Source organism: Rhinolophus sinicus, chromosome 9 (genome assembly GCF_057876585.1).
Source record: "Rhinolophus sinicus isolate RSI-liver-muscle chromosome 9, RSI-T2T, whole genome shotgun sequence".
Lineage (NCBI taxonomy): Eukaryota > Metazoa > Chordata > Mammalia > Chiroptera > Rhinolophidae > Rhinolophus > Rhinolophus sinicus.
In genome coordinates this window covers 33,592,470-33,610,956 of record NC_142509.1, presented here as the reverse complement: position 1 = coordinate 33,610,956, position 18,487 = coordinate 33,592,470, and the positions used below count along the sequence as shown (strand labels likewise).

The window sequence follows — 18,487 nt, the reverse complement described above, 5'->3', positions numbered from 1 at the left end:
CAAATCAAAACCGTAATGAGATACCAGTTCACACCTACTAGGATGGCTATAATTAAAAGGACTGACAATAGACTGGCAAGGATGTGGAGTAACTGGGACACTCACACACTGTTGGTAGGAATATAAAATGGTGCAGAAACTTTGGAAAACAGTTCCTCAAAAAAGGAAGCAGTTTTTCAAAAGTTAAACACACACGGTAAGACCCAACAATTCCACTCCTCTATATACGCAACAGAATTGAAAACATATGTCCACACAAAAACCTGTATATGAGTGTTTATAGCAGCATTATTCATAACATCCAAAAAGTACAAATAACACAAGTGTTGATAAATTGATTAATGGATAAATAAAAAGTGGTCCATCCATACACTGGAATGTTATTCAGCTGTAAAAATTAATGAACTACTGATACCTGCTACAACATAGATGAACCTTGAAAACATGGCAGTTTAAGTGAAAAAACAAAACAAAACCAGACACCAAAGGCCACACACTGTATGATTCCATTTATATGAAGTGTCCAGAACAGGCACATCCAAAGAGACAGAAAGTAGACTGGTGGTTGCCAGGGGCTGAGGGAAGGGGGAAATGGGGAGTGACTGATTAATGGAGATGGAGGTATTTTCTCTTTGGGTGGAGGTAGAAATGTTCTGGAATTATACAGTGGTGATGGCTGTACAACTCTAAATACATTAAAACCCACAGAATTATGCTCTTTAAAGTGGTAAATTATTAAGGTATGTAAATCATTTATAGCTCAATTTAAAAAAGACGTCTTAGGAGGAGCAAAATGTAGCCCATTAAAAGGAAAGCAGAGAGTATGTTTAGGATAGTTTGTTTAGCAAGAAAGATTTGACTTACAGCAGACCTACAGACAACTAGACACCTGATACGATGACGTGGATTAGGAGGCGACAGCAAAGATGAGGCAAGGACAGAACAAAGTCAGCGTGGACGCAGGAGTGAGGTCAGGCCATGAGGTGTGTGCCCGGGAGGGCACAAGTCCAGACCTGTGCTTCCCAATGGACAAATCACAGAGGAAAACTATTCAGTTACAGGATTCGTGGAGTCCAGTACGTAAATGTAAACTAACTAGGTATCAAGAGCCTAGCTATTTTTGACAAACACTTTACAACTATTTTTGTTAAAATGACTTAACAGTCATGACGCTCTTTCAATCCAGACAGGTGGGATCACACCAAATGAGAAGGGAAGAGCCATTCTTACGGAGCATGACGGGAGCAGGGCTAACCTGAGGCATGTTTGCCGCGAGCTACACTTCATGTCAGAGGAGATTTTTATAGACGCTAGTGTGAGAATCAAAAGCTCCTATACTCCAAATACAAGAAAGAAAACATCGACTGTACTTTCGCCATTGTAACAAGTACCCGCTAGAACCGGCTGTAAACTCTTTCTAATCCATCAGTGACAACCTCACAGTAGTAACTACACTTCGGGAAAGCCAGCCTCTTGGTGACAGCTCCACGCCCCTGACAATCAGCACTCAAATGTGGGCTTCAGGAAAGTAACTGTGATGCCAGTGTGAAAAGACAAGGTGTGAGAAGGTAAAGCTTAGAGAATAATGCAGATGTCTAAACAGGAGACAAAAAGTACCTGACTTAAGGAATTGGTAGTGGAAATGGCAGAAAGGGATACATTTCAGGAGCATTTCAAAGGAAAAATCAGATATGGCAACTGACTGAATGTGGAAAGACAGGGGGCATCATATTTAACTCAGTGTCTGAGTGTCAAAAATAGTCTGAGTATCACCTAAAACAGGGAAGTCAGAAAAGGAGGGCTGATTCCAGAGTAAAAAATGACTATGGTTTAGAAATCGGTATATTCATGAGTCTCGTGTTCTTCTAATAGAAGCCGTCAGATCTGGATCTCAGGAAGGACCGCCCACAGCAGAAGGCGTGACAGTGCAGAAGGCAGATAGAGCAGGTGAGTCAGGGTAAAGCTTAGAGCACTGTCGCAAGCCACGTCTGACGTCTACTTGCGTCACAACTCCCCTGGCCCACCCTCAGCTTACTGGAATGTTATTCAGCCGTATTTGGATACAGCATGGAAAGCATCTTAAACATGCTTCCCAGAGATTCTTAGGAACTTTCAAAGTCTGAGGAAAACCTCTGGCTGAGAATGCGTATATTTAGGAAGAAGGGAGAAGAGGAGGAAATAGCTGAACCTGTGAGCTCTGGCCTCTGTATGAATATAAAATAAAATTGGGAACTTTTTTGGTTTATAGTCTATATGCCTTTTCTTCAGTGTCAAAATCTGTGTCCTATGCTATTACAACCAAGGGATTAAGTTAACTTCTCAGGAATATTTATTCATGGGAAAGAGCTCTGTAGTGCTATCTTCCTAAACCAAATGGAATTAGATATTTTTCCCCTTGGATTAGAGAAGCTATAAAATTTAGATATGAGTGAGTGAACATTACAATGGCCAAACGTGCCGCTTAACTCATCCCCAATGACGTAAAACAGAACAACATTCACTGAATTATTTTTTCATTTTAGAGACTCAATATATTACTGCCTGTAAATTGTATAACATTTTCATACATGAAATAAAAGATATTAACACATTAAAATTAAAAATCAAAGAACTTTCTCTTCTACCCACCACCTTGAATCTTACTTATTAAACATCATTTCTTCTAAGCAGTCTAGAAGACTGTAAGCTGTAAGAATCCACCGCTGGGCTGCAATGTAACCAACATACCAGATGCTGTGACTTTTGTTTTGTTTTGTTTAACAGGTAAATAACTGATACGTCAGCAACTTTATACTTTACTTTAAACCTCACAGCTCTTTTTGGTAAACTAATAAGTAAGTTGTTAAGGATTGTTAAACTTGACATAAGACACTATTTTAGTCTATAAATCAATGTGTATAAGCTTTATAGTCTTCTCTTTTGTAGCAATTGATATTTCCCACACGTTTCTTTCCAACTGTTTATTACCACAGTTCTTTTCCACTAGGAGAAAAGGCTTAGGGAGGTTATTATTAAAACCATTTGAGATCACTGCTCTAAGTTACTACAATTTCTAGTCTGTATATTAAGTACCAAAGTTAATTTCACAAATTAACACCTTTTTATTTTATAAAATATATAAAAGAGGATACTCCTAGAGAAAAGCAAGTGATTAATTCAGCAAGTTATATGTTTGCTAACATCGGTCAAATATGTCATAAATGCAACCTAAGCCAAGCATATGAAAAAGCAGAGACAGGGAACTCAGGACCTGTCACAGGCACAAAACTAAATTACGGGCAGAACTTTAGTCACAAGCAATTTCACCCATGAAGTCTAGCAAACTCCTTTTCTTCGGTTCTTTTTCTCTATTCTTAGGGTCTCTCTGACATTTATTAACAGTCACTGGCTCCACAGCACTAAGCTCATTAGAAAGAGGAGATTTGAGAGGTAAAACAGATATATAATGAAAAGCAAAAACAAACCAACAGAAATCACTACCATGTGAAAAAGGACAAATATTTAAGGACAGAAAAAAGATTAGAGAGTTACTAAAAAAGCAAACAGCATGAGAAATAGTAAATCACATGAAGAATTAAGAAAGGATAAAACTAACATCATTAAGGAAGTTAAAGATATTTCTTCCTTATAGCTTATGAAAATGCTGGTACTAGAAATTGCAGGAATGCTAATCTAATTGTGAACAATTTCATTTAGAGTCCAATTATATCCTTGGGGACAAAGCATAAATTTTCACTTAAAAACAACCAGGCCAAGTACCAATTTACAGGAAATTTGAGGACAAAAGGACATATTAAATGACACCACAGGGATACAATCGGCAAAATCCAGACTGTGGGAAACCTTTCAACAAATAAATTGCAAGGGGAAAATGATACTGAGGGGAATCTATATTTTGAAAGAAATGTAAAAAGCATAGCAATGAATCAAAATGTGTGAACTTTATTTGGATCCTGATTCAAATAAACAAGTGTAAAAACAAGTATGACTTCATGAGAAAATTAGAAAGTTGTACGCTGACTAGATATTTAATAATATTACAGAATAACTATTAAATTTTTAGATGTGACAATGGTATTGTGGTTATTTATTTATTTTTTTGAGTCCTTATTCTTTAGAGACACATACTAAAATATTTATGGATAAAATAATATAAGATATACACAGGACCTAGAAGGACACGCCAAACTAAACTGCTTGTTATTATGACTTTGTTCTTGTGTTTTCAGTTTCTTATTATATGCACATGTCAACTTTTAAAAACGAAGTGTTATTTTAAAAACTTAAAACAAAAATTAAAGTTTTGCTTAAAAATAATCCAGGAGGGTAGAGCATGACAGAAACAGGATTGGCTATGAGTTGATAACTGTTGAAACTGGATGATGCACACATAAGGGTTCATTATACTAGTCCTATTTTTATATTTGCTTAAACTTTTTCATAAACACAAACACACACACAGATCGATGTTAGTGCAAACTCTTGACTCTGAATTCAAATGTAGCCAACGACAACAGTCAAAGTATCTGCAGCCCTAAGGACAGTTCATAAATAGTTCTAATAGGGAAATCAAGGCAATGAATTAATGTGAATGGAGAGAAGAAAACACTATGACATGGTCCTGAAAAATACTGATGTCCTACTTGGTATATACTGAAAGCCTTTTATTTCCATTTCTAGATGTGGGATGCAAGTGAGTTGTGATGAGTGTTGTCTACAGAGCTCAGCTGTTTGATGGGTATGTGTATGCAAACTGTTAACGTGCCATGACCAAATCGCAAGTGTGAAGACAAGACTCAGTAAAACAAGGTGGTAAGGAAAGCAACAGGTACTCACCAGCACTGCATTCCTGGGCTACTAGGTTAAGAACTTCAACAGCGGCTGGACACTGTTGTATGAATTCTTCACAAAACGAGCTGTCTTCTAAAAGCTGGGCCATGACCAGGCACGCTCTTAATGTTAAAAGATTTACAATATTTCAAAGTCATCAATGTTCATTCTCTAAAAAGTCAACTGTGAAAAACATTTCAATCAATTTTGTCCCCTAATTTATGACAAGATTCAAACTCCCCCTTCCTCTTGCATTTTTGTTCGGAGCTGGATTGGTTTGGAAATATATATATATTCTTCTTCTCCACACAGTAACTGCTGACACTGCGTGGAGAGTCAGAAAAGTGAAAAATTGATTGCTATCGCCACTCAACGGAGACACAAAGTGCCAGATGAGAAATCAGCTTTGCAGTATCCCTTGAAAGCTTTTCCTAAACTGTGCTCCATGGGCAATATTAGTGTTCTGGGAACAAGAGGAACCTAAACACTTGGAAAAATCTGTATTTTTCTTATTCTCTCACCTGATTCAAAACGCATATGAGAACTTTCTGAGAAGTCCCATTACCAAAAGAGAAATATGTTACTGTTGTTTAATGATAAATAACTGTATTTTCAGGAAAAGACTGCTTTTCTTTCAAACGTCAATATTTGTGAGTGTTCCCTAGTTTTCTCATTATCAGCCTGGACAGTGGTGGACCAGATATGTACTAAGGTGGCCTGAATCATTTAAAAAAGGCAGAGTGACAGAGGAATTCCTGTGATAAGACAAAGTGCTTTTAACAAAGAAAATTGGCAGAGCTTTATGTATACATTCCATATACCACGTTTTGATTATTTTCTTAGGGCAACAGCTAAACTTTATTCCAAAGTGCAAAAACTGGGGACTGCAACAAAATTTGCGGAAATTGGGAAATGCAACAAAAACTGTAATACACAGGGCACAAAAGAATGGCTTCTGTTACTCCTCTAGGCATGACCTTCATGCTGGGGCCCACCACGGACCCTTGCCTGTGGCCTGCACCACCTCAGTACATTAGGGGGTCCTTGGAGCATGCTCACCTTGTTCTTATTTCAGCCAGGAGCCGAACGACTGCCATCACAGGAGCTGACCCATCTCCTGTTGCAGGAAGTGAGGTGTGGATAGAGAGACTTCCCTCCTGAGGAAGCAGCATGGATTGGACTGCCTGGACTACCTTCTCAGTAATGGACAGTTTATGGAGAGGCAACGCCTGATGGCAGAGATAAATTCAAGTCATTAGTTTCTAAGAAAGGAGGGGGTGATTGTCTGGAGATAATTCTCACAATTTCAGTTCAAAAACATAAAATCACCATAGAGAAAACTGCAAACTAGACCAAAATAATTAAAAATACAACACAATGGAATATTTCTAACAAAAGAACCGAATTTTGACATCTACATAAAAATTTCCACAGAAAGGTTACTATTAAATAATTATCCCCCATATATAAATACACACAAGTAAAATTTAAGATAACCAAGAATTCGTGCTTCTGTACCGAGCACGTGCATATCATTCGTTACAGTATGGTTACCACTGGCAGTGACATCTTATGGTGCATTTAAAAATTACCTTACCTCTGATCTTGGAACACAGAGTCTAGACAATGGAATAGTCAGTGTGTCTGATGCTTGCGAAGTCTTTCTACAGTCTATGGGTGGGAATCTGACTGTAGCTATGCCTTCCTGCTCATTGATTGAAGCCACGACTCCGATGCTTCCTGATATTCCTCTACCTAAAACCTAGAGACACAGCTGGATTAGCACTGGCAGAGGGTGCGAGCAACTATCTGCTGGGACAAGTGGGAAGAGAAACTTTACAGCTGTCCTTATCGGCATTGCAGGAATAGTCTATTCTAAACGTGAGTTAAAATAGGTCCTCGAGCCTTGTGTCAAGGTGACTACAACATGATTTAATCTGCAACTTTCAATTCGGAAATACTGCCCACATTAATGGCACCGCAGGACACACGTCTTAGTTAACACTATACAGTACTGTCCTAGTGTTTGAATAATCTGTATCATCGTGCGGATCAGAATTCATTAGTTTCTCATAAGCCTTATTTCACTTGACGAAACAAGGATTTTTGTCCAACCGGGCAGACGATACTTGTCTTACGATGACTGATTAATCAATGGACACTTCCATACGGGGGGAAGCAATGAAGTGGGTGCTGGGGGCTGGTTACCTGAACCTCGGACCCTATCTTGATCGTCTCTTTGAAGCCTCCAAGTGCACACAGTGCGGCGACGGCTTGGCGGGCTATTCTCTGAAGTTTGGCGAGTTTTCTGCCACTACTGCTCCCATTTTCCAGAATGCTTTCTGCATATTTTCCCAATTGTGGAATGTACATCAGTGCACGAGACAGAACCTACATATAAGAAGCAGCCCGTGTAGGAAGAGTTAAAGCCTTGGTCGTTTGGGTACTAACGGTGATAAGATGTCTACAACAGTGCCCGGGGCCCATGTATTGAAGCACCTCTGGATACGGGAGGGATGAAATAACTATCAGGTATGACCACCGACATTCCCGCCTTATTCGCCTTAGGTAATTGGACAGAACTGGAAATACACAACCTCAAAATACGGGTGACTCAAACATTGTGTTAATAAAATCCCTGAAAAAAAAATTTTATCTGAAGGAAAACCATGACAGCATATGGCCTACATCCCAACATCCAATCACCTTTAGAGCATAATATAAAGAGTTCACTTGAAGAATGACTATGAGAAAGGGAAGTGATTACAAGCAACAACTATCGTTTGTAATAATAATTACTGACAGAGCACTCAGGAATGTTCAATCACAGAGGCCTCCTTAGGACTTAGTAAGTACCCTTCACACACCCAATAAATCAAGGTACATGACTTCCTAATGTCGGTACCAGCCAAACACAGGCAAGAAAGAGAAACAAGGGGCGCCACTCTTTTCCTGAGAAGACTGTCCTGTCTTCTTCAAAATTAGAACTGGCGGCAATAGGAGATATGAGAGACCAGAGCTGAAACTACTAACCCAAAGCAAACCACAGGGAAAAACAGTTAACAAGTATAATTGGCCATTTTGGAAAATCTCTCTTTACTAAAATGTCCCTTGCTAGGCATGATTCCAAAAGAACACTCACTGCCTTCTTGCTCTCTTGGTTAAACAGTAAATGCTGTACTAACCTTTTCTGCTGTTGTGGTCCATATTTGAGCAGCATTTGACTCGGGTGCTGTTAGCAAGCTATGAAGCAAGGCGATCACTTCTGCAGCCATGCTGTTGGCCACGTGCCCACTGATGAAGGGTCTGACGGGGTCGGTCCTGCAAGTGCCAACAGGGGAAACTGTCAGGGCCCAGCGATGGCTAAGAATGCAGAGAAGTGGCTTCGAGGGTTAGCCTCTCAGGGAAACATTTTCTATTCTTACAAGAAGTAGACTTTGTGGACTGAGAAAAAGAGAAGCTAAGTCATCATTAGGAAGAAATTGCTTCTCTCATGTTCTTTCTGGTAACTAAAGAATCCTGTGAGGCAATGGACCTCAAACTTTGGATTGTGTAAGCCATCAGGATGCGAGGAAAGACACGGCATCTAGCCTGGCTCTCAAGCACAGAACACCTTGTTCCAACTTCCAGAGGCAACACTCATTCATCCTTTCCATGCTTAGAAAGAGGTTTATGTGTACAGTTGGGATGGTGGGGCGTATTGTTCTGAAGAAGTAAGGTAGCAAGACCAGAGTTTACTAATACTCAAAAATAACGATGGCTGGTATTTCAGGCAGTGGCCCTGCTCAGCAAAACAAGCCTCCGGCTACAGATGTCATTCAGCAGGGGCGCCTCCCTATTCGTCCATCACAACCCCAGACGGGTATTTTAAGCCCTCAGTCCTGATTTCCAGCAGGTCAAGGGGCTGACATAAAATGAAAACCCTAAGCACAAACCCATTACAAAGTACATCTGAGAAGAGTGCAGCTAGGTCCTACCCTGTGGAAGGTTTGTACCTCGCAAGTTCTGAGTTCCTCTCTCGGCAAATGGAGGTTTGGGCGGTTTTCTTTTTGTCACCCGTGGACAGTCCGCTCACAGTCTCTGGGTTGACTGATTCTACAGGTGGCCCGATGCTGACAATGAGGCCCGACTGTGCCCACTTGGTTGCCTTTCGAAGAGCTGCTGCGGCCTCTTCTGTGATCACTTCACAACAGCCACCCTGGAGGTCAGTTTGAAGACATTCGCGACATTCATTTCACTCTTCTCAGCATTACACTTTGTAAAACCTGTTTCCCCCAATTACCAAAGCAATCCAGGCCTATTTTTAAAGATTCAAATATTATTATATGTAGGAATATGAAATTTCCATAAACATCCTATGTCCTCACCCAGTCACAGATAAGTGTTAGTCTTCTAGATTTTTTTCCCCCATGCAAATTCTGACATATATAATCAGGAATCACACTACACAGTTTTCCAACTTATTTTTATCAGTTCTCAATATATCATGAGTATTTCTATATTGAGATATACATATCTAGCTCTTTTTTATAGTTGTACAGTATTTCATTATATGAATATAACATTTTTCTTGAAAATTTATTTTTAAATTTTTTAAAATTGAGGTATAATGGACATGTAACAATTTCTTTAACCAATCCCCTATTTATGGGTACACAGATTCTTTTTTTTAACAAACACAACTGTGAAGAACATGGTTGTCTCTGGATACCTGAGAATGCCTTTTTACCATCACTTTGACAATACTGGGTATTAGCAATCTTTCTTTCTTTTTTTTTCCCCAGATAATTTTTATGAGAATTTATTTAAGCCAAACTAATGAAAGCTGCTGAGAAGCAAGATCTCAAATGCTTCTTAGCACTCTTTCTTATCTGACAGGTAAAAAAATGACATATTACTATTGTTTTTATTCCTTTCCTTCATTTATATATTGTGTAATTTGTGAGCCTGCGCACATTTTTACATTTTGATGGGCTAATTGTCTTTATTTCTTATTATCTATTATTACTTTTAACTGACTTTCATCTATTATCACTTTTAAAGTATTTTTAGGCTGTAAACATTTTTAACAGAGCTAAGAAAAAATTTCTAGGTCAAAACCAAGAGTTCTCTTTTGCATTTTAACATTAATGCCAAATTGATTTTGACTAGTTCTCTGGAAAATGGCCTTAGTTAGGCCACTGACTTCAATTTCTTACCCTGCCTCTTTGTAGGAACTTGAAAAATTCTCATGGAAACCTGAAGCATGGAGAATGTTCTTCCATCATGGGTCTTGTCAGAGCAGGTTTCTCTACAGTAAGCTTACCTTCGTCATGTCCCGATCCATTTTCACGACTTTCTCCATGTTGGCACCAGTACCAAGTCGGAAAGGCCGTCCTTCTGAGCTACTAAAAAGGGAAGGCAGAGAAAAGCAATGGCTTTACAGGCCGGTCACAGGTGGGGGCGGTATGCCGTGAGGCAAACTGGTAATGGCCAGGCTGCCATTATATGCCACAGCACGCTTTTAAAATCCACAGAAGACTCAATTTTTCCACAAAGGAAATAATTTATTATTGCTTAATTATAGCCTTTTTAGGGATCAAAACAACAGCTGTTTTTAGAGTTTAATGATAATTAAAAACCTACGTGAAAATGATGTCCAACTAAAGAGCTGAATGAAGCTGAGATTCTGAACCTATAATCAAGGGATGGCCAAGCCCACACTCAGTACGTGATCTAAATCCCAAAGTGAGGGGCTTATACCAGCAACACAGATTGGATGCCTTGGTGTGAAGGACTGGATCTCCCTTTCTGATAGTTGACCTCCCTCTGCCACCAAATTCGTACTATGACATTTTGCACGGCCCGGGAATGTTTCCTGGAGATTTGTCCATCTGAGCTCTGACCTGCCCTGACCCTTAGTTTATGCCAGTAGCCCAGTAGTGTTTTCAGTTGCCATGATGGCAGACAAGGGACCCAAGGATGAGGACGACAGCTCCATCAAGTCATTTATTTGAAGAGAGGACTCTTCCCCCTGAGACACAAACACCTGCTCTAAACTCCCTGTGTTCTGTGGCAAGCGTCCTGTTGCCCTAGAGCCCACTAACAGGGCCTCTGTAGGTTTGTCATCATTGGACAATAAGGGCACATTTTTACTTCGTTGTGCAGCAATCATACCATTCATACTTCAGTGAATTAAAGCTTTAAAAAAGTTCCTCTATTTCTCCACCTCACAGCCCAGGGTATCGTAAATTTACTGATGGCCGAAGGACCCCAAACACCGTGTGCGTCATTCCTTCTCAAGGTCCAAGGCTCACTCAGACTCTCATCGAACACAAATGACATTCTCAACAGGGCTTTCGCTCGCTGTTGGGTTTGCAGACATGGTGCTGAGCTGTGGAGAGAGGCCTGCGCCTCAGCTCAGCCTCAGGTTCTCCTTGGGTGACACCAGGGATGGCAGTAACCGTGATTACACCTAAGGATTGCTGAGAGGATGGAGATGGGTGATGTGTGTAAGGGGCTTGCTCAGCACAGTGTGTGTGACATGGAGGTGCTGGCTGCCATGCAGCTATTACAGTCACCGTCACCTTAGCAAGGGCTGGAGAACCTCATGGGATGACTGGTCTTCCCGCTTGTGGATGAAGATAGACAGCTTGCCATCCACTGCTTCACTCTCTTCTCCGGGGTCTTTATCTCCTTTTAAGGAATTCTTGGGACTGCTTTTTGTCAATGTGGTGTCAGGTTCGGAAGCGGTTGGAGAAAGAACTGTCTGACATCCTTTCAGCAAACAGAAAAATTGCAAGGTTGTCTGGGCCGGGAAAACACAGGTTTGGGAACCTCCCTTCCCCCCTCTCTGCCCCTCCGTCCCTTCTCCCTACTCCGTCTGATGTCACAGAGCACAGCTGCTGCTGTGGACACGTGAAAGCTCAGTGTGACTCTGCACAGGCGGTGGGCACCTTAGCGCACTCTCCCGTCCAAAGCGGCTCACCTGGCACCACGTAATCTGCCAGCTTGGCTAAGAGCAACGAGGCGATCTTGGATGCTGGGTCGCTGGGATCCTCCTGCTCACTGTTCAGGGAGGGGACAGAGTAGCTCCACGGGGGGAGCTCTACATTCCCACAGTCTTCCACGCTCATGAGTGGGAGCGCCGCCCGGCACAGCTGGAGAATGATGAGGACCAGCTTCGGAGATGGGCGCTGGTCAAGCAGCAGGGAGAGCAGTTTGGACACACAGGCCGGCTGGCTGAGGATGGCTTTACCTATGTGGCTCCTGGAAAAGAAGGGAGAAGAGGGACCCCATGCTGAGAATGCTGAGGTAGAGACATTCGGAAGCAAGAATTCCCTAAGTGGGGTTACACAAACTGACGACTTCAGATTCATGAGAAGACATGGGTTTGGCACTATGTTTTGATGAAGGCGAATGAAGATTTTTTTTGTAATTATCTGATGGAAACTCACAATTGACCAATAATACTTAAAAAGAAAGATTTGGGGATGTTTTCTGATCGCCGACGTTGACGTCCTTGAGATCCTGTAGTCCAGGGCACCGCGACTTAGAAACCCAGGCTCGGACTCCTTAGCCTGTACTCCTTTTGAAGGACCAAACATCACAAGGCATTGCACAGGCCCCAACAGCCTGCGATCTGTCACAGCTGAACCTGTGACTTTCACTAAGAAGAAAGTGCGCAGTCCAGCGGAAGCCACAGAACAAGCGGACTCATGTGGACAAGATTTCGTGGGCCTCATGGCTCACACACTTAATGGGATTAAACCTCCACAGAATATCCTCGTTTAAAGAAAGACACAGCGTGAGAAAGTGAGCTAATTACAGGTCCCGACTGATTATGCTTTAATCTTGCTAGAATGAGAGTAATGATTTTTGGTGATTGAATACAAATGCACTGGACGTGAAAGGCTAGCAGATGTTACCAGCAAACTATTAAAACAAATGAGAGTATTTTATGATGTAGATATGCCCTTAAACAACCCTCGCATTTTGGAACTAAATACTATTTTTCAGTGACTTTATTCTCTACTATTTTTCTTGAGGCAGGGGCATGTCAGAACAGCCTAGTAATTTAGATGTTTCAAAAGTCAACCACCACCCAAAGGAACCCCAATCATTCAAGAAAGCCACCGGTTCCGACCGGCAAGCTGGGCTTGCCGTACCTGGAGAGGTCATTGAGGAGACTAAGGACGTCCTGGAGAGCGTCATTCCCAGCAGCCTGGTTACCACAGCACTCAGTGGCGCGGGCAAGATGGTTGGTGAGAAGGCTGGATACCTGACGGGCCAGACCTGAGTGCACCGCCTCTGTGGAGCCACCTTCAAAATCAAAGAGAAAGCCTGGTGAAAACCCAGGGAAGCCATGGCGAGCCTGCAGGTGTGGCCAGCCCTCCCTCTCGGCCTCCCTGTATTAAAGCCCTCCCCTTGCCCCATTTCTCTTTAACTTGCTCTGTATTTTATTAGCCACCCCATTAGCATCTCCTTGTGAGGTAACATCTGCACATCAAAAAGGTAATAGTAACTTGCAATGTGATTCAATGTTGCAGAAAGACACTATTCTTAATTAAAACAATATAATTAATCCATACAAAACCAAGGAACATACTGAGATTGACAGGGAAGAATCACTATTTGACTGTGATGGAAAACATTTTAGTTTTTAACTCACACCCTACCTCTTCTCAGACACAGTAAGAGCTTTTTGGATCTTTCAATTTTCGCTATATTCCAGAGCCCCCCACCCCACCCCTCCAAGCATCTCTTGTGAAAGCCACAAAAACTGTCATTTCCTGAATGCCCATGCTCTCTTAGATCCCTGTGCTGACACACACTGTTTATTCTGCTTGGAAGTCTGTTATCCTTCAAGAATAACTGACATGTCACCTTCTTTGGGGACCTCTGCCTGATCCCTAGCACAGCTCGTCTAGAGAAACCTCTATGTCCCATGGCATTTTGTATGCATCTTGTTTATGGCATTGATGACACTGTAATTATTTGTTCATTGGTCTGTTTCCCCTACTGGACCACATTCCTTAAGAGGAAGAACAACACCTTATTCATCATGTGCCTGGCTCTCAAGACAAGAAAAGGAACGGTGAATGAAGAACAGATAAACAAGCCATATGGCACACAGACCTAGGACATTATGGAGAAATTATCCTTGAAGTACACTTTTAAAGTGGGATACTTTAAAAAATATAGTTGGGAAACAGCACCTTGAAAAAAGCTACTGAAAGACTATTTCATGAAAACATTTATTTGGAGACTGTTAGCAGTGTTGACAAGAAGGAAACAAAAATCTCGGTTTCCTGGGGTTACCGTACTCCTTCCGGCAAGGTGATTATTATCTTTCCTGCCCCCCCCCCCAGCTTTATTGAGGTATGATTGCCAAATAAAAATTGTATACACTTAGATTGCATGATGTGATTTTAAAAAAAGGTGTGCGACGTGATTTAACTTACACATACATTGTGAAATGACTATATCAAGTTAGTTACCACATCCATCACCTCACATAGTTGCCTTTCTTTTTTGTGTGTGATGAGAACAGTTAAGATTCGCTCTCTTAGCAACTTTCAAATGTACAATGAAGTTTTATTAACCATATTCTCCAGGCTGTATATTAGATCCCCAGAACTTTTCACCTTATAACTTCAAGATTGTCTCTTTGACCAACATCTCCCCATTTCCCACTCGCCCTGAAAACCACTCTGTTTCTGTCCTCTGTTTCTGAGTTTGGCTTTTTTCGATTCCACAGATAAGTGAGATCATGCAGGGTTTGTCCTTCTGTATCTGGCTGATTTCACTCAGCATCACGCCCTCCAGGTTAGGTGACTGTTCATTGTCACAGTGTAGCTATACATTTTCATAGACCCGAGCTGATGAAGAGGCTGCCACGAAATCATTACTTGAGTAAACCCAACTGACTATGTCGTTTAACACAGCTTTTAACTCCCCCGACCCGCACAAATAATAAACAGAAGAAATCAAGGAGTTTTAGAGAGGAATCCTGCTTCTTACCTTCTTCTTTCTCCCACTCAACACAGCGGTTGGCCAGCACCTGGAAAGCTGCCCAGGCCATGGTGGCTACCTTCTGCTTTTTGGTTTGCTTCTCACTGCAGCTGGACTCGGTCTGACTGCTCAAGCTACACAGTCGATCCATGAGCTGAACAAGGCCACTGCGTACCAGGCACTTCTCTTCACTCCTGGGCCAGGCGGAAAGAGTGTACGAAATAAACGTAACTGACTAGCCCTCAGGATCCTCTCACGCAAGACTCCGGTTATCAAAGGGACATAAAACATGTTGGTAACCCAGAAACATTTGTTTAGAATGAGGATTTCCTTCACAAATAAGGAGCTTCCCGTCCTGGTTTGTTCATACAGAACAGCCAAGTAAAAATTGATGGAATCAACTCAAGATTGCCATATAGAAAATACCGAAGGTGCCAAAAAACTGTATACAAGTGGGCACTTTGGTCAACGTTGCTCAAACAGTAGTTCGCCGTCATCAGAAGTGTCTGGACGCTGATGGGAACCACTCTGAGCACCTCTGGTAATTGCAGAAGTTAAACGGGACTTGTATTCATCTTTCGTTATCGGTATATATTGAGTATTATAATACAATTTTAACAGTTTTTTCCTTTCTTAAAATGTGTATACATTTTTTGGGCACCCTGTGTGTGTGTGTATGTGTGTGTGTGTGTATGTGTGTGTGTGTGTATGTATATATTTACACATTCAGTTATTTACATATATATTTTATCATAAGGGGATTCAAGGGATGACTTCATAAGTGCTTGACACCTTCAAACTATTAATCAAGTGACTGAGAGGAAATAAATGTGCATCTGCAAAAAATTTTTGCCAAGTATGTAAGCGATTTCCTAGGGACCCTTTTCTTTCCTTCAAACCTCTCCACTCTGACAATGTAATGGGATCTCCAATGGCCACTTCTGATCGTGTAGGAGCTCAACAATACGGAATTTACTTACCTGAATAGTAACTTCAGCTGTCAGCAGGCAAACTCATTCAATCAGAGCAATAATGTCAAAGGATAATCAAAGCAAAAAAATCCAGTTTTTCAAATTAAAAATATCTGTAGCTAATCAACTACATTGCGGTGTGACTTACAAACAATAAAAAGCATTTCCTGGCTTACCTGGTATAGGGTATGGTACACAGGAGCCCAATGCTATTCGCACACGCAATGGGGTACCGTGCACACAAAGACACAACAGAGGTCATGGTCTCGCCAAAGGCTTCCTGGACCTGCTCGACCATCCCACCACAGGTCAGTTCTTCGATTCTATGAAACAGAAGCCAAACTCAGCCTTCTGAACCATGTCAAGAACAGTGATAGTGAGCATAAGAGCAGGAGAGTTCTTCTGAGAAACCCAAGCGTGTCACAATGAATCCAGGAGGGAAGGGATCTCAGAGCTCACTGGGATTTCCCAAACTGTAGGACCACAGGAGATGGCTGGACAGGATTTCTAAGTGTGCCTCAAAGGCAATCCCACACTCAGGCACGTCTGGGAAATCCTAGGTTAGGTAAAGTGAACAGGGCTCCCTACTGCACGACTGCTCAGAACCTTCTAAGGTCAAGTCCATCGCATCTCTAAGAGCAGGAGAATGGTACCCAACATTTCCCAAGCTCACTGAATAATGAAACCATTTATTGTAGACACACCTACACTATCCCATGCAGCACTGAATACTGTAAATGCAATTGTACTAATGAGAAAACCAAGGCACAAATAGATTAGCTAAGTGTCATTTTCAAGTTCACACTCCAATTATTAACAGAGCATGCGAATCTAGTTGATAGGAAATGAGACTTTCCCACAATAAAAACACCACTTGGGGTAGATTCTATAGCAATTACTATTAGTTGAGAACTGGAACTATCCAGATTTATCTACAAAGATTTGCAACATAATATGTTCATAATAGCAAAAATAAATAAGTAAAACCTAAGGATTAAAAGTAGGGCATTGGCTTAATAAAAAAATTCAGGAATATGATACTGTGCTATACAGCTACTAAAAACATTACAGGTGATATCTGTGGTTAGAACGAAGACAGGATACACTAAAATGTCAATACGTTTTACCTTAAGCTACAGCATTTACAGGTGGTTTATATTTTATACTTCAGGATCTTCTGCATTTTTTCAAATGTTTGACATATGACATGAGTAATTGAGGGGAAAGGATAAAGTGCTGCCAGTGTCATGGAGACATTATTCTGGGAGTAAGCTGTGGTAATGTGAGCGTCACCAGGCCTTGAGGGCACCGCTGGGGTTGGTGGGCATGTGCCTGCTCTGGCCAGTGAGCCAGAGCTGGCAGCTCTGGGGATGGCGGTCTCCTCCTCTCACCTGGCCTCTGTCGTGACTGTCAGCCAAGACGGACGGGTGATGGACACGAGCAAGGACCAGCAGTTTGTTTTTTAAGCCACTGAGATTTTGTAGTTGTTTGTTTCCAAAGAATAACCTGGCCTCTCCTGACTGACATAGAAATTTCTCAGGATATTCACATTATCTCTTCGCTAGCACGTTTTCGTCCCGTCACTGCCCTGGCTTGTGGGCCAGAATTCCTCAGAGAGGTCCCAGGAGGCACAAGACGCCTCCTGCAATTCCAGCCCAGAACCTGCAGGAAAATGTCTTTTCTATTTTTACCTGAGGTTCTTTGAAGCCCAGTAGCAAACTGGTATAGAATAATTCCTCACAAATAAGGTATAAAACCTTCTTCAAAGTCAGTATCTACAATTATGTTTTTAGAAATTGATCCACCAAAAAAAAAAGGACAAAAGTATGCAAAAATTTAGGTAGAAGGGTGTTGACCAAATCACCATTGTTAATGCAAAAACAAAACAGAAAAAAGGAAGGAAAGATAGGGAGTGGGGGTGAGGAAAGAATGAACCTATGTGTCCATCAGTAAGGGGGAGAGGTAAATAACACACAGCCATCCATACAATGGAGGTCCATGAAGTTTTAAAAACTATAAAGCAGAGCTACATGTACTGACATGAAAACTTAGAGACATCCAAGATATACGGAGCAAAACAACTCAGATTACAGTAAGGTATGTATACTGTAACCTGAATTAAGTAAAAAAAAAAAAAAAGAATATCACACATACACAATTATGTGTATAAAGAATTAAACAGATATTTATGTACGTGTAGTTAATACAACAAGCTCTTAATGAACAGAGTGGAATTTAGGAAGGAAAGGTGAACAGACTTATGTTCTGTTATACTATATGCTGAATCTTTTACAAAATCATGTACTACTTCTATTTTAGGGGAAGCCATGAGCAAAACCCCCTGCCTACGATTTGGCCCCAGGAACCATCTTTGGAAGGGCCTGTGCCCATTCCAGACAGCGCAGTATGAAGGAACACAAACAGCTGACCTGGGTCCCCCCTGAAGGACCATCGTCACCGGCCCCACGAGGTGCGTCACGCCGCCGACGCGCACAGCCGCCGTCAGCAGCTCCCGCATGTGCATCAGGGCCTGCTTGCGAGTGTTGCCCCGCCGCCACCTGGTCTGTGCAGCCAACAGGAAGCTGCTGCTAGACACCTGGAACGCATGAGAAGGAAGCCCACCTGACTCCTGCCACCTGGCCCACGGCCCCTCGTGCAGGCAGGCAGGTGCTACTCATCTGCAGTAGCCGAAA

At 41.7% G+C, this 18,487-nt stretch overlaps 1 protein-coding gene across 5 annotated transcripts in view; it reads right to left on the bottom strand.

Annotated features, from left to right (window-relative positions):
• Positions 1-18,487, bottom strand: part of HECTD4 (HECT domain E3 ubiquitin protein ligase 4) — a 167,408-nt gene that overhangs the window by 48,099 nt on the left and 100,822 nt on the right. For all 5 annotated transcript variants that reach the window (XM_074321579.2, XM_088801010.1, XM_074321581.2 and 2 more), the window contains exons 32-44: positions 18,224-18,390; positions 15,971-16,117; positions 14,833-15,017; positions 12,978-13,131; positions 11,798-12,078; positions 11,397-11,586; positions 10,136-10,217; positions 8,826-9,028; positions 8,016-8,151; positions 7,039-7,221; positions 6,428-6,592; positions 5,890-6,059; positions 4,837-4,952 (exon numbers count right to left, since the gene is read on the bottom strand). In XM_074321579.2, coding sequence (XP_074177680.2) covers positions 4,837-4,952; positions 5,890-6,059; positions 6,428-6,592; positions 7,039-7,221; positions 8,016-8,151; positions 8,826-9,028; positions 10,136-10,217; positions 11,397-11,586; positions 11,798-12,078; positions 12,978-13,131; positions 14,833-15,017; positions 15,971-16,117; positions 18,224-18,390 — 2,179 coding nt within the window. The remainder of the gene's footprint in view (positions 1-4,836; positions 4,953-5,889; positions 6,060-6,427; positions 6,593-7,038; positions 7,222-8,015; positions 8,152-8,825; positions 9,029-10,135; positions 10,218-11,396; positions 11,587-11,797; positions 12,079-12,977; positions 13,132-14,832; positions 15,018-15,970; positions 16,118-18,223; positions 18,391-18,487) is intronic.